Below are 14,941 nucleotides of genomic sequence, written 5' to 3' on the forward strand. Positions count from 1 at the left end.
TCCTTCTCCCTCCCCCCCAGCTGCCACCTCCTTCCCTGGTGCTGGCAGAGCGCTGCTCCTCATCAGGCAGCCTCTTACCAGAGCTCCAGCAGCAGCGTGCAGACGTGGACACATGCTGCAGGGACTTCACACTGCGATCATCTGCTCTCGTTCTTTGGAATAGGAGATAAGAGCCCCCGCTTCTCACTTTGTCTCTTTAAGAACATGTGTCATCCACCAAAGGACGGAGTACTCTGCCCTTGCCACCGATAAAGTGAACTGCTGGGGGCAGCGGATGGGGAGAGGAACAGAACCCTGAGCTTGTTGGGAAACAACCATCTCAGCTGTGCCACAGATGAGAGCAAGCTAATCATTAGCCAGGCCTTGCGACATCGGTGGCCACAGCTCTGTATCCACCATCAGCCCAGCACTGATTGGTGCTAATTGTGCCACCACTGCCATTAACTCCATCGCTGTGTGGCACCAACAGAGCTGGTTGTTGTAGTGCAGCCCTGTGGACCCAGGATGCTGCCTGGAGCAAAGCACGGCCGTTCCCAGTGCAGTGTGGGGTCAGAGCCTGCAGCGTGGTACCCGCAGGGCTCACACCGTGGCTGGCTCCCCCTGCACACAGCAGCACACACACACAGGGTCTGCCAGCAGCGGGGTCAGCTCAGGTTAAGTGACACGTGCCCATGGTTTGGGCAGTCCCCTTCCCTCCCTAAAAAGGGCAGTGGGTGTTTCCCTGCCCTACCACCCCCATCCCGTGGATCTCTGCTGTCCCTCTGGGATCCAAGCAGCCTCACAGTGCAGCGGGCAGGCTGGCCAGGCTTTGAAACCAGCACTGCTTCAAGCAGGAGGAGAGCAAGAGGTCTCTTCAAACCTAAATTAGCCAATGATGACGTCATCTTGCTACACAATATGCTCATGCAAATATTCATGAAGCGTGGCTGGCATTTACCAAAGAGACCACAGTACCAGCCTTGTTTCGCCTCCTTGCCCTGACTACATATTTAGATTCTGAAGTCTTGGGCACATTTGTTATTTAAATCATGCCAAGCACAACAGGGCCTGAGCAGCAGAGATTTCTTGGCGCAAGCAGAACACGGGTAACAACAGTCATGGAAAGAGCCCCGACCAAAATAAAACCCACTTCCCATAAGCAAACATTACGCTATCATTACAGGACCTGCAACAAAGAGTTCTGGCTGATCTGAAGGAGCTGGCCCTTCTTTGTGGTTACCATGCAGGGCTGCCCTCTGCCCCCATGGGGTTAACTTGAATCCTGCCCTCTGCTCTGCCAGGCGGGGGACAGAAGGTGATCCTGATACAGGAAGCATGGGACAGCCTGCTCCCTTCTGCCTTCTTTCCTGCCCGTGTTTTTAACAAAGGTCTCCAAAGGGAGACAAGTGGAAGGAGGAAATTTAATATCAAAGCCTCGCTTCCTTTCCAGGAGGACAGATTTGCTGATCACAGGAAAAATTGGGAAGGGCAGAACGAGATGATGAGGTTTAGGGCAGCTCCCGGATGCTCGGATTGCTGCACACCATGCACTGCAGCACGGGGCTGCTGAGGTCCGTGTGTCCAGAGGGAGCGTTGTGACTTCTGGCCCTTCCACTGCAGTGCCCACCCCCTGCTTGGAAAGGGGCAAAGGGAAAGGCAGAGACTTTGGAGGGCAGCGTTCCTCCCAAGCAAGGCAGGGCAGAGAAGGGACAGCTTGTGAATGAAAGCAAGATGTGGCAGGATGGCGCAGCCAGCAGAGGAGAGAGGGGTGCATGGAGACAGGACAGAGCCCGGAGCAAAGTGCTGCCTTTCCTGGGCAATCTGAGATAAAAACACCCACCAGGCAAGGGCAGCTGGCACATGAACAAGCCTTAGGACAGCCCCACAGGGCAGAAAAAGCAGTGTAACAGGAGGGCTGCCCCCAGAACTCCCCCTGACCTGACCCATCCCAGCTGCACCCACGAGGTCAAGCCACATGGGCTGCTCTGAGCAGGAGGGAAAAGCTCATCCCCCCTCCTTCTGTCCTGGGAGAAATCAGGCTGGCAGTCACCCCCAGCTGCCAGCACAGGGGAGCAACATCCAGTTCAGAAGGGCTAATAGAAAACAGCTCAGAATGAGACCCGTTTTTCCCCAAGGTGTCCAGAAGACGTTGCAAACTCATGCACAGGCACCCTTCCCACGGCAGCAGTAACCCAAGCACAAGCTTACCTTGCCACCTTCTTGCTGGAGAGTCTTTTATTCGGACTGCAAAGCCAACAAATAACAGGAAAGAGTTAGGAAAGCTGACAGTGGACAGCGAGGGAAACAGGAAACTGCAGGCACTCAGGGCACGTCCTTCGCCCCTGCGACATGCACGGCCACGCAGCCCCGCAACCCTCACAATTAGCACTGCTGGGATAACCAACCCGATCAAACATGGCTGGTCCCAGCCCTGAAAGCTGATCCCCAAGGAAGGGGGCTAAGAATAGCAGTGAGCTCAGTGGGGCTCTGCCAGCACTGTGGAGCTCCAGCACCCCGTGTCCCCCCATGACCTCCCCTGGCTGTGCCACGCACCCCCACATCTCCATCCATTTGTGCACTTTGTGCTGCTTGCTACTTCCCCTGCTAAGCTGCATTTGGCTCTGGATCACCAAAGAACTGCAGCCAGGACTGCAGGAGCTGTTGATAATGGATTTTAAGCACAGACCCTATGACACCAAGCACTGAGATGAGCTCTCCTTGCTCGGATCACCGATGGGTTGCAGCCGCATGGTGCTGTGCACAACCCCCCATCCATGGTGCACAGAGCACCATGATAGCACAAGCAGCCACATCCCTGCTGCCTCTTCCAACAACAGCTCCTGGCCAGATGCTCCCTCGGCTGCAGCTGCATAAACCCGTGCTGCTGTCCAATTGATGCCACCAGGACACAATACTGGTGGCAACTCAGCCCTGCACGGTGACGGCCAACAGCTCCACTCGGCTGCATTCCCTGGCGCTGAGCTCAGCTCAAAGAACAACAATAAAAGTCAGCTGGGAGCTCAGTCCCACCCAGAGCTGCTGCAATGACACCAGTTCTTCGAAGGAGGAACATACAGCCCATGCTGTGGGGAGGAGGAATATTTTCCTCTGCATGGAAAGCGGAGCCGGCACCTGCGGCTCTCCTGGAAGAGGATGAGATGTGCAAACTCCGCTTCAAGGGCACTAAAACAAAGCACAGCTCTCCAAACTGCCCCATCCACAGCTCTGCCAGCCCTGCTGAGCCGTGCCTGGTGTAGCTTTAAGGCGCTCATATCACAGCACCAACTCGCTCTGTGGCTCCCAGCTCTTCTTATAGGTCACATTTGCATGACTTTGCGTCCACTTACACCCAGGCTCCCCCTGCTACACCTGATGCTGCACTCCAGCAACAGCAGCAGATCCCTCCACCCCAACCAAGCGAGCCAGACATTTGTGCCAGAGGGTATAAGCTGAAGCAAAACCTGTGCAATTCCATCAGACACCACAGGAGCCCATCACAGAGGTGGCATTTCAGCTTTGCAGGGATGAAACCCAGAACGGAGTGGGGCTGCTGCTGCATCCAGGGAATCCCAGCACTCTCCTTACCGGCTGCACAACCTCAGCCCCATCACCACCCCCAGGGCTGCCCCACGGAGGATCCCAACAGCAAAGGCAGCCACGTGCCTGAGAAAGAGCAGGGACAGAATTACTCTTACTGCTAAGAAAGACAAGGCCAAGCTGCCATTAGTATTCCAGCTCTCCCCCAAGCTGTTGGCCAGCAGGACAGACAGACCACAAGCATGGCCAAAACCTGGGCTTGAAAGAACACACTGGGTGTGAGCAGAGCCGTCATCTCCATCAGCACCATCATCCCTCCTTCCCCCCTGTGGGCTGCAACCACAACTGAGCAAGGGAATCAAAGCAGCTATCTCCCCCACTCACCAAATCAGCTGGCTGACCCTAACAGCTGCATTCACAAACACAGCTCCTCACAAAGGCTCTGACATTTATCCTACCTTTACACTGGCAGTGCTGGGTGCAAGTGAAACAAGTGGGTGCAAGCGGTTCCTATGGCTGCAGAGTGAGTGTCGCCAGGAGAACCCCAGGTCAGAGAGCCGGTCTGGGAGGGGGGGGCTGCTGCCATGGGAGGATGGGCTGTTACCATCACTCCTTTGGTGGCAGAAACACCACAGCCAGGTGCTGCAGGTTCCCATGTAAGGACAGCACTGCTCAGAGCATGGCGGAGCGTGGCATCACTGGATGCTGTACGGGACATGCACGAGGCCGAGCAGAGCAGAAGATTCCCATTGCTTGTTGGCTCCCAGGGCTCAGATTAAAGGCATCTCCTGCCCATCCGCAGTGATGCTTTTGCAAGCTCCACCACCCTCATTGAAACCCAAACCTTTTTGCAAACAGGAATTGAGCCCAACAGCAGCAGAGGAAAGCTTTGCAAGACAAGGAGAATCTTCCCTTCAAGAGCATCATCCCCGACACTGAAATTGGCACGCACAGGACCGATTACCTATTCATTTCAAGATCATTCAGGCGAGCGGAAAGATCCTCAAGGCGGTTGATTTGTTTGTGGCACTGGCTACAGTAAAACTCAAATGCTTCATCTGCGATAATGCTGTGCAGTTTCGCAGCGAGCGGATTGGTGCTAGAGAAATCACAAGTGGCATTTTAACAGGACAGAACAGAGCAGTCTGATTTCGTCTGCGGCTTCCACAAGCTGAGTTATTTGGAAAGGGGGCATCTCTGGGCAAGGGGAGGTTTTGGTATAAGGTTGGTTGGTTGCTTTGTTTCCCAGTGGGACAATCTAGAAACAAAGCAGCTGTGCTGCCCCACTGTTAGCAGTGCAGAGCAGGGTCAGATTCTCATGTCTAAGAACTTCTCCCTTTGAAGATAGGCTGATAAAACAGTGGTGGTGAATCAACCGCTGCCTCCTACAGAGCGAAGTGCACAGGCAGCAGCTTTGCCTCATCATTTGGCAAAGAGACGTAAAGGTGTACAAACAAATCACCTTTGGAGCTAATGGGTCTGATCAGCTTCTTTGTTTTCAGCTGCTCACATGGACAACAAGCTGCTGAGATGCCCACCGACCCCTGGCAAAGCAGGGAGCCCTTCTCCTACCTGGCACAGCTTGGGCAAGAGGGAGTTTGGATTCTGAGCAGCATGGGGTTGGTGTCCCTTTGGGGCCACATGCATGCCATTTTTCTGCAGGAAAACATGCTTCTGGAAGCCACAGACTCGAATCAAAGAAAGGTTAATAGTGAACAAACAAAGCAGTTCAATAAGAAAGACAGGTAAAGGTGTGAGCAAACACGAGCAAGCTTAAAAACAACAGATGTTTGGAAAGGGCACCGTGACACAGAACCACGCTGGGAAGCCCTGACCCAGGTGATGCTGAAGAACCCCAGGAGGGTCTCCCTGCAGAACTCATTCAGGATCTTGCCAGGCAGCAGCGTGGTGCAGCACCCAGACACCCCAGGGCCAGGCCTCAGGGCTTGTGCCACCCATACAAGTGCTCCTGGTGTCTCCTAGAGCTTGCAACCAGACACAGGACATGCTGCCTCGCTCCTCTCTCCCCACTCCTGCAGAAACATGGACAAACATCCCCCTAAGCTCTAAGGCAGGCTTGATCTCGGGGAAAAAAACTCCATCCACCAGCAGTCCATTCAGCTGCTCAGGCTTTGCATGGGGTTGAAGGTGGCAACGGCTTTGTGGTACCCAGGAGGAGCAAACTGCCCTGCTCTGGGATGCGCCCCATTGCTCAGCCACACATGAGCTCTGCTCAGCGTGTCCTCGCTTCGCCCACTTCTTAACGAGCATTAATCAAGGCGGGGAAAGCCATTAGACAAGAAGCCCTAGGAGAATCCAAAGGTATTCACTGCATGAAGATATACCTGGCCCCCGGCTGCGTTGGTTGCCTGCCAGGTGAGTGGGTGAGAGCTCAACCACAGCTCACCTCAGGGCATCCCCACCCAGCACTGTGGGCACATTGCCACCCCCTCAGCTCCTTCCTCCATCCCAAGGAGCAGCACTGCTCTCAGCCAGGCAGCCTGGTGGTGTGTGAGGGGCTTGGGCTTCCCACTGCTATCCATTCCTCACTGAGCGATGCGGAGAGCTTTGCTGTCTGGATGGATGCACAACCCATAAGCACACACGGAAGGACTAAGCAGGAAAATTCAATACCCTGCAGTGCTCCCTGCAGGCTCCTCGTTCTTGTTTTAGCCTCCCTGTGAAGACCCTCTTATGGAGACATTTGAGGCTGATCTGGACGCCTACCTGAGTGAATGACTGTAGGGATCCTGCTTTAGCAGGGGGTTGGACTCCATGGTCTTCAGGTCCCTTCCAACCCCACTTTGATTCTGTGTGCAGGGAAACCTGTCACCATTATTCCCACCTGATGCTCCTGTAGCATGGAGGTGACGCATGGTGATGTGGCCATTTATGAGCCACGATGAACCTCGCATTCAAACCTCAGCCACAAAACAAAAGGGTTCAGTCGGAGCCAGCAGCATCCTGCAGCTCTTTGTATGGTTGCACTGTGTGTAAATGCACGTGGTAGGCAGAGCTGTGCTCAGAAAAACAGCACGTTCTTAAAGACACACCAGCTAAGGACCTTCCTGCATGCAACAATAATCCCAGGTAAGGGCCAGACCTGAAAGGCATGCGGAAATTCTCCCTTTCAAACAGAACAGCATTCTTTACCCCTGAGGTTCTGCAGGGCTTTGTCTGCAGTCTGTTATCCCAGCACTCCCCAGCTAAAAGCAATGGGAGCCGTGGGGCTGTGTGCTCCCAGACCCCCCCCCCCACAGACAGCAGAGATGCTGCAGAGGTGAGATCCAAAAGGGAGCAGCATGGGGAAAGCCGGGCACTGACAGAGCAGGAGCTGAGCGCTGCATGTGTGGGTAACCCGGAGCTCAGGACTGGTATTAAAGAAAAAGCTGAGCTGATTGCAAAACGACTGGAGTATTTTGTTGCCAGGAGGCTTTTGGAGCAGGTTGGAGGCCCACACTCAGGGAGGAACTCAGGAGGAACACCAAGGCTGGCTTTTAGCTGAGAGCACTTCCCATGTGTGGCACCAGCATGGAGAGCTGCACCCAGGTGGCTCTGCACAGGGCCAACACAGGACGTGGGGTGAGCAAAGTGCCCCTTCCCCAGCAGGGCACACTCACCAAGGAGTTTCCCAAAGCAATGGGTAGAGCTTTACAGCAAAACCTCTATTGCAGGTTTAGTTCACATCTTCAAAACTGCTGCTGAAAAAGGAAAGTTAGCCCCGGCCTGCAGCAAAGTGCTGACAGCAGCCCTTCCACTTCAGTCCCCTGCAGCCAGAACTGCTCCAGCCCTACAAAGGCCTTCAGGAATCTGACAGAATGCAGGCAAAGAGGAGACAATAAGAAGCTGTGACAGATCTACACTACTGTGCAGAGTCATACACACATCATCCCAAAGGGAAAAAGCATCCTCTTGGACACCAGTGTGCATTAGGCAGGGAGCCATCCTGCCAGCACCGACACACTCTGGGCCTGCAGCTGTGGGTCAGCACTCCAGCTTTTACTTTCTCCCTTGGAAGAGAGATATGGATTGGTTTGTACTGTCCTACCAGCTCCTCAGCACACCCTGCATGGGCTGGAAGCACTTGCTTGGTTTCAGACCTCAGCGCAAGGAGAGCAAGGAAAAACTGCAGCCTCCTTCCTGCCCCACAGATCTCAGGCTGCAGCAGTTGGTGCAAATCCAACCAGCGTATCAAAGCCAAAAATGTAGGTGTAGCAAAAACACAAACAGAAAGCTGTCATCCAACAGGATCAGGGCTAAAGCTGTGAGGCTGCCTGCTTTTTTTCTACCAGAAAGTTCTGAGAGGAGCCACATCACCAACAGCAGAGGGAACGTGGGGCTGTCCTGGGCTCCAAAGCGCTCCTCCAATGCTGCTGGACATCAGTGCTTCTGCTGGGAGGATGGGAACTGTGCAGGGCAAGGATGGAGGGAGGCAGCTCCTGGCTCGATGCTGGTTATCCCTTATATCCAGGCTCTGCTCTTGCAGGCCAAGTTGTGTGCAAACCAAACACAGAGCCCAGATGGAGACGCTATGCAAGCAAAACCCGTGACAACGCGGCCAGCACTGCGCTGAGCATTACCTGGGGGAGAGGAACGAGGAGCTGCTAAAGCTGCTTTCCCCATTACACAAGCTGTCCGAGAACAAATCTGCTTCATTCCCTTCTCCATAATCCTCGAAGTGCTCCTCTCCGCTAATGACCGTAACGATGGAGTGGCTGAGGTCCGAGCCCAGGGGCAGGTCATGTGGATGAGATCTGTGGGGACAGAGAGATGGGTGTCACGGGGTGACCACGTGTAACTGCCCCCAGAGGGCTTCCCTGGGGCAAAATGCAGGGGAGGATCAGCAAGAAGCAAGCTGGAAAGCAAGCCACATGTCCGTGAGCACAGCTATGTGCTGGGAGGGGGGTAGGACCACCTTCCTCCCTCAAATTCATTGCTAAAGAAGAAGGAAAAACTGGATTACTTCCAAAGCTGATTTTTCACCCTACACCGGTGCCCCAGTGGGGAGCAGAAGGAGGCACCCAGCAGGCCCAGCAAGCATCAGAAACTGCTCCAGGAATAGAAGGCAGGGGTGGAATTCTTATATTTATTTTAAACTGAGAAGTGAGAGCCAAGCCCAGCTCCACAGCACGGGGCTGTGGTTTGCCAAGCACCTTCCAGGGGCAGGATCTGATCAGCAAGAGCTGCTCTGGGCAATAGCACAGCAAGGGGAGTTCACCCACACCAGCATCGTGGCAACAACCTCAAGCCTTCCAATCTCTGACCCAGAAGCTTCAATACATTCAAATGCGCTTTTGCCTTGAACTTGTGGGTACCTGGAGCCTGCCCACACCTCAGCCACTGCTCAGAGCATCCAGGGGTCACCCAGCCTTCCCAAGGCCAATGCTGGGAGGAGCAAGAAAGCCTCAACAACAAAACCTAACCCCAAACGCAGCGGGTTATACTTACAGGCAGGCGAACTGGAGGCAGGGAAGGCGCACGCAGGCTGCCATGGCCCCTGGGAGGCTGCTGTGATCGGGGCTGGGGAGCTCAGAACCCACTTACAGCCCGACTTAGCTGCTGCTGAGCCGAGCTGAGCAGTGTGCAGCCGGCTAATCCCATCGCCCTGATCTGCACACCTCCACCAAGCCTGCACCCTTTGAGCCCCAGCACCCAGCAGCTTGCGTGTCTTTTGGGGTGGGAGGGAAGCCACAAAGAGCCCTTTGCTTCTAAAAAGCTCAAGGTACCTCCTAAAGCACCACGCCTGGATGTCATGCTTTCAGTTCCCAAAAGCCTGTGCTGACAGCTCTGGGGGTTTCAGTGCTGTTAGCAGGGTGAGGTGAGCTTTCTGTTAGTAGGGAGGTGTTCAGGGCCGGTTTGGATGGGGCCCTGGGCAGCCTGGTCTGGTATTAAATGTGGAGGTTGGTGGCCCTGCCTGCAGCAGGGGGGTTGGACCTTGATGATCCTTGAGGTCCCTTCCAACCCAAGTCATTCTGTGACTCCGTGACCCCCCCCCAAAGCAGCCCACCCCCAAATCCGCTCTCCCCACACAGCTAGGAGTGCCCAGGCAAAGCATCAGATAGCAGGGCAGGAGCCATCAGCTCACAGCGCTGCGCTCCGGGCGCAGGTTGGAAGCACGTTGTTACAGGAGGAGGCTGCACATCAAAGGGCACACACGTGTTTGGGAGAAACAAGAATACGGCGAGTTCCCCTCCTGGCTTCAAAATTACACGTTGCGTTGCTGGCTTAAGTGATAGATTAAAAACTGCGGGTATTTCAGGTGTGTAGGGAACTTATTTTAGAAGTTAGAGATGCTAATGAGGGTACAGAAGTTCTCCCAAGGCAAGCTACAATTAGCTCAAAGAGATTGCCAGGCCGAGCTCCAAAACAGCCTACACACAGCGCAGCCTCATTATTATTCCTAAAGAAGAGCTATTTCGGTCCTGCGTGAAGCTACAAATGCTCAGAGCACACCAACCAGTTCCAGCAAGACAGAGCCAGCCCCGCTCGCTTCCATCCTCAGCTGCATCACCCCCCGATCCTCACCTGCCCCCCCTTTGCCCCATTGCGGCCCACTGACCCGTGCTCCTGTTCCTCGATGGCATCTGTGAACTCTGAGTGCACAGTGGAGTCGATGGCGCTGTCGGTCTCCACCTCGTCGTGCATCTCGTGGTGCACCAGCGTGCTGGTGTCCTCATCTGTGAAGGTTTCACACTCGCTGTAGGTGCTCTCTGAGCCCATGTACGCGCTGTCGGTCACCTCATTTGCCTGTGGCAGGACACAAGAGGAAAAAAAGACATCTTGTAAGATGCTAGAGCCGTGCCGTTTCATTGCGGAGCAGGACAAAGCGTGCCAAGGGCAGCCCATCACCCATACCCAGGGTGGCTCATCATCTGTGCTTAGGGCTGCCCATTACCCACACCCAGGGCAGCCATCCATACTCAGGGCAGCCTCCTACCCATACCCAGCAGCTGCCATCACTGTTTCTTTCACCCACTCTATTTTTAAGAGGACACCACCTGAATTCCCTACCAGGACCCACCATGCCGAGCCACCAGGCAGCCCTGAGAACACTTCTTTCCCCACTGCAGCCATATGAGGGCACTTCCCACCTTTCCATAGAAACAAGAATTCATTTGTAAACCTCTATTTCAGCCTCTAGACTGCAAAGGCAGCACTGCTGCCCTGTCTCTCCAGGACACGCTTTGGCTGTTTTTGGGGGGCAGGTCAGTTCTCCAAACACAGGAGGTGCTGCATCCACATGCTTGGGAGCACCCAGCTGTTCAGGAGGGCACACACTCTGCAGCAGAAGCTCTCCTTAGGGAGAATCCATTTCCTGGCTTCTCAGGAGTTTCCCCAGGTGGTTTCAGGACCAATCAACTCTTTATGTCTCTGGGGTTTTGGGCACAAGGGATCCTGCAATGCTGGTGCAGAGCTGCAGCTGTGCGCTGCCACCCAGTGTCCTACAGCTGCAGAATGGGTGGCAAAGGGAGGAATATGGGCTGAAAGCCACTGGGCCACCTGAGGTCTATGTAGGCAGATGGGAGCTGCTGGCTGCCCCTCCTGCAAGGCCATGGGGCAACGCAGCAGCATTCTAGATGCTAGAACAAGCTCCTCTTCCTCTGCCACGTAGCACACGCAGAAGCTTCTGGGGCTGTTTGCAAGCACTTGCAAGACAACGGTGTATCTCAAAGCCTTGCATTACACAGAGCTGGCAGCTGGAAGGAGCACATGGGCACTGTGTTAGGAGAACAAACCCCACACAGCAGCTGCATGCTCTGCACGGGGACAAGCCCTGCCCAGCCCTGCAGCGTCAGCAGGAGGTGCCAGCACAGACAGACTACAGGCAGCCCCCAGACACCGCCCCAAAGGTAAACATGATGTCAACCTGTGCAGAAACTGAGTCCAAAGTCACCGCCAGCAGAAGTCAGGGCTGTCCCTGCAAGCTCCAGCACAGCAGCATCCCCAGCAGGGATACAGAAAACCAACAGCAGTCTGCAGAAGCAGCCAGGATTTGGCACAGGGGACATGGGCGTGTTGTGATGCTGATCTGGGGAGCTAAAGCCATCTCCAGCCCCTGCTGCTGGGCCAAGCTCTGTGATGCTCCATGTGGGATGCAACGGGATCTGGCAGCTGCAGGGAGCACTCAGTGCCTGCATGCCCACCCGCTGCCCCAAGGAGTGCTGCTTGCTGCCTGCAGGGGGAAAGATGTGCTGAACTGGGAGTAACTTTGCTTGTGGCCTCTGAAGTCCAGGCTGTTGTTTGGAAAAGAACAACCAAAAGACCAAAACATGCACACGGTCCCAGATCCCAGCTGCTCCCATAGCCATGGTGCCCCGAACAGTCATTCCTCCCTTCTAATCCTTTTTCTGTTTAGCCTTATTAAAATCAAACCCGTGTAGTCAATGAGTTACGGGGCAGGTGAAACCCGAAACAAAGTTCTCCTCCTGAGCAGCAGCGTGGAGAACTTTGCTTTACAATGCATCACAGATGAAAGAACCGAACCTCCAGCAGAGATGCCGGCAGGAGATAGGCGAGCAGGGAGGCCCAGGCGAGGTCTGGCAGAATGCACCATAAAGCAAAGCCATGCCAAACCAAACCCCTGTGCCCTGGGCAAAGGTGCAGCTGCAGATCTCAGAAAGCTCTTTTATGGCCCCAGAACAGCTGATCTGTGCGCTGACCCTATTAATCCCACTGCCACCTCTCTCCTCCAGCCAAGCTCACTTTGCTCTGAGCAGACAAAAAAAAGCCCAGAATGGCAACGCTGCAGATATCTGCACCCATTCCAGGCATTTAATGGCACTTTTGGATACAGAAGTGTTGTAAAAACACTGATTCAAAAAGCCCCTTTATAAGGGGAGAAGAGCCCGGGGTGCTGGGAGCCACCTGCATGGAATGAGCAGGGATGGGCCACGCATGATAAACCACATCACCACCCCGACACACCTGGGCTGGGCAGCACAGGAGGGCTGCAGACGTCACGATGCCTTTACACAAGAGCTTCTCCTAAAGTCCTCAATCCCTTTGCTTGCTGTACGGGGTGTACGACAAAAGCACACGAGGAGCTTTAATCCGGGAGCAGCACATGCTTGGGCGTGCTTCTGTGCTTCCAAGTGAGTGGGAAAAGGCACAAGGGGCTCCAGAGAGCGTTTGCTTTTCTGCTTTGATCAGCATTGGGTAGAAGTCTTCACTTCAACCAGAGACAGAGTGTGGGACAGCTGGGTCCCAGCAGAGCCGTTGGTGGGCTGGTCCAGCACTGCTGGCCTTGGCCACGGCGACAGGGAAATGGTGGGGGGGGAGGAAAGGGAAGAACAACACTGCTTTCCCAACTGGTTTATCTGTGATTAATGGTGGCTCTGATTGTGCTCTGGACGGGGGGGTGGGAAGGGAGCAAGGACACCCAGCACTGCCCCATCCATCCCATGGCTGGAGGAGCCGGGCTGGGATGGCTGCTCCATACGGAGCCGTAGAGCTGAGTGCAGTGGGGAAGGGGAACATCAAACCGACCCTGGGCTGCAGGGCTGGCTGCAATCCTGGCCTGGTGCTGGGGACAGGCACCTCCCCGCTCAACACAAAGTGTGTTTAAGTTGGCTTCTACCCATGCAAAAGGGAGAGGGAGACAAGCTGTGCTTATAGTCCCACCCGATCCTGCCCCACGGCAGCTGGCAGGATCCCATCCCTACCAAACAGTCCCACAGAGGGTCTGCACCAGCAGGGCTTGCCCATGGGGGTCACCTCCTGCTGCTCATCCAGGTAATACCCTCTTTGCAGAGCAGCTGGAGAGTCCTCACCTGGCTCAGGGCAAAGCCAAGCTCCCACCTGGCCACAGTGCCAGTCCGACACAAGCACCGGTGTTAAGCAGGGCTGACTCACACCAAAACAAGAACATCCATCAGCAAAACCAGCCAACCCACACCATGGCGCAGAACCCACCACCCAGAGCACCCAGAGCACCCATACCTGCCGTGCTGCCCAGCCCAGCCCAGCTGGAGCCAGGGACAACCCAAGCCATAGCGAGCCTGCCCTGCAGCCCCAGCTCCCTCCTTTGTGCCAGAGCCCAGCACTCACCTGTGGGCACATCCCGCCCGGCCGGACCCAGTTCCTTCTGGCAGGGAGGAGGAAAGCAGGTTGGTAACAGAGCGCCTTTTGTTGCTGACCTCCAGCCCTGATAACAGTGGGTGAGCTCAGCTCGCTCCCTGCTGTGTGACCACCAAAATAAAAGCAAGCTGTGCTTTGACCAGCCCCGCTCCAGGTGCACACACTGCCTGCTGTGTAAACCTACTGCTGATTAGAAAGGTTATTTCCCAGGAGGATCAGCCTTGCTAGAGAGGCTCCCAGGATGTATCTCTCTCCGGGTGTTCTTGGTGAATAGTTAAATGATAAATACAATCTCTTTCCTTATAGCAACGAACAGGGAAGCAAACAAAGCTTGTCTTGCTCACCAGGCAGGGACCAGAGGTGGTGACTCCAGGATGGGCGCTGACATCACCCTCCAGCACGGGCTGTGCCCAGCAGGACGCACAGTGTGGGACCCCCTGTCCCCATGGCACAGGGACCGAGTCCCCAACGCTGCACACAGAGGTGCTGCTCTGCCCCCAGCTCCAAGGAACTGACCCAAACTGCTCACATCAGAAGGGCCCTCCCACCTCCCCCCCCCCAGCACAGTACACAAGGCACAGGTTTCCTCCTGCCCTCCCTACAGAAGCAGAACCTTTGCCCTCTCCCTCAGCCAGCCCTGACGAGCACTCAGGTTCCCTTCCATTCCCTTCACAACCCACGTCTCCCCATTTACTCTGGGTTGCTGGTGCTCTCCCTGGGACACATCCTTCCTGGTGCACAGTGCCAAGGGGAAGCTCAGTGCTTGATAACCACTGACCTTCTGTGCTCTGCGCACAAGCAGCAAGGATTTCTTGGTTAAGGAGCACAGCAGCACAGGGATGGTTTAACCCACACTCTCCTCCTGGCCCTTCTGCTCCTCTGGCTCCTGTTTGTGTTGCAGGACCCCGGGGAGCTTCCAGCAGAGCCCTGCCTCAGATACACCCACAGCACCACAGTGAGGAACCACCACCACCTTCGCTTTCTGAGCTCTAACCAAGGCTCTGTGACCCCACACTGCTCGTCCTCTGTGCTGCAGCCCAGCTCCCCCCACTCGGTCCTACAGCTGTGCTCGCAGAGGGAGATAAAGCTGCAAGGTCCTGGCTACCCAAACTCCTTCCACCTTATCATCCACAAAGCAAACATTCCCACCAGAATCTCATCTGACCACAGCAATCTCAATCTGTTACTCCTCAATTCCAGCATCCCCCCTCGGAGCCATTCGTGTCAGATCAACCCATTTCCCTCTCTCTGAGCAGGGCTGGGGGGGGTCTGTGCAACACAGACATTTCCTTGCTCTTTTCAGGGCTCCACGTGCCCCCCAGGTCCAGGAGGGGGTGGTGGGTCTGCA

General features: G+C 55.3%; 1 protein-coding gene across 5 annotated transcripts in view; it reads right to left on the reverse strand.

Moving 5' to 3' along the window:
* Nucleotides 1-14,941, reverse strand: part of RAB11FIP3 (RAB11 family interacting protein 3) — a 42,370-nt gene that overhangs the window by 7,559 nt on the left and 19,870 nt on the right. For 3 of the 5 annotated variants that reach the window (XM_072348867.1, XM_072348870.1, XM_072348871.1), the window contains 4 exons: nucleotides 10,076-10,263; nucleotides 8,097-8,270; nucleotides 4,481-4,615; nucleotides 2,188-2,223 (listed from right to left, as the gene is read on the reverse strand). In XM_072348867.1, coding sequence (XP_072204968.1) covers nucleotides 2,188-2,223; nucleotides 4,481-4,615; nucleotides 8,097-8,270; nucleotides 10,076-10,263 — 533 coding nt within the window. Of the gene's footprint in view, nucleotides 1-2,187; nucleotides 2,224-4,480; nucleotides 4,616-8,096; nucleotides 8,271-10,075; nucleotides 10,264-13,563; nucleotides 13,673-14,941 lie in introns of those variants that run through there. The other 2 variants (XM_072348872.1, XM_072348868.1) reach the window with 2 other exon arrangements.

Source organism: Excalfactoria chinensis, chromosome 14 (assembly GCF_039878825.1).
Source record: "Excalfactoria chinensis isolate bCotChi1 chromosome 14, bCotChi1.hap2, whole genome shotgun sequence".
In the NCBI taxonomy this organism is placed as follows: Eukaryota; Metazoa; Chordata; class Aves; order Galliformes; family Phasianidae; genus Excalfactoria; species Excalfactoria chinensis.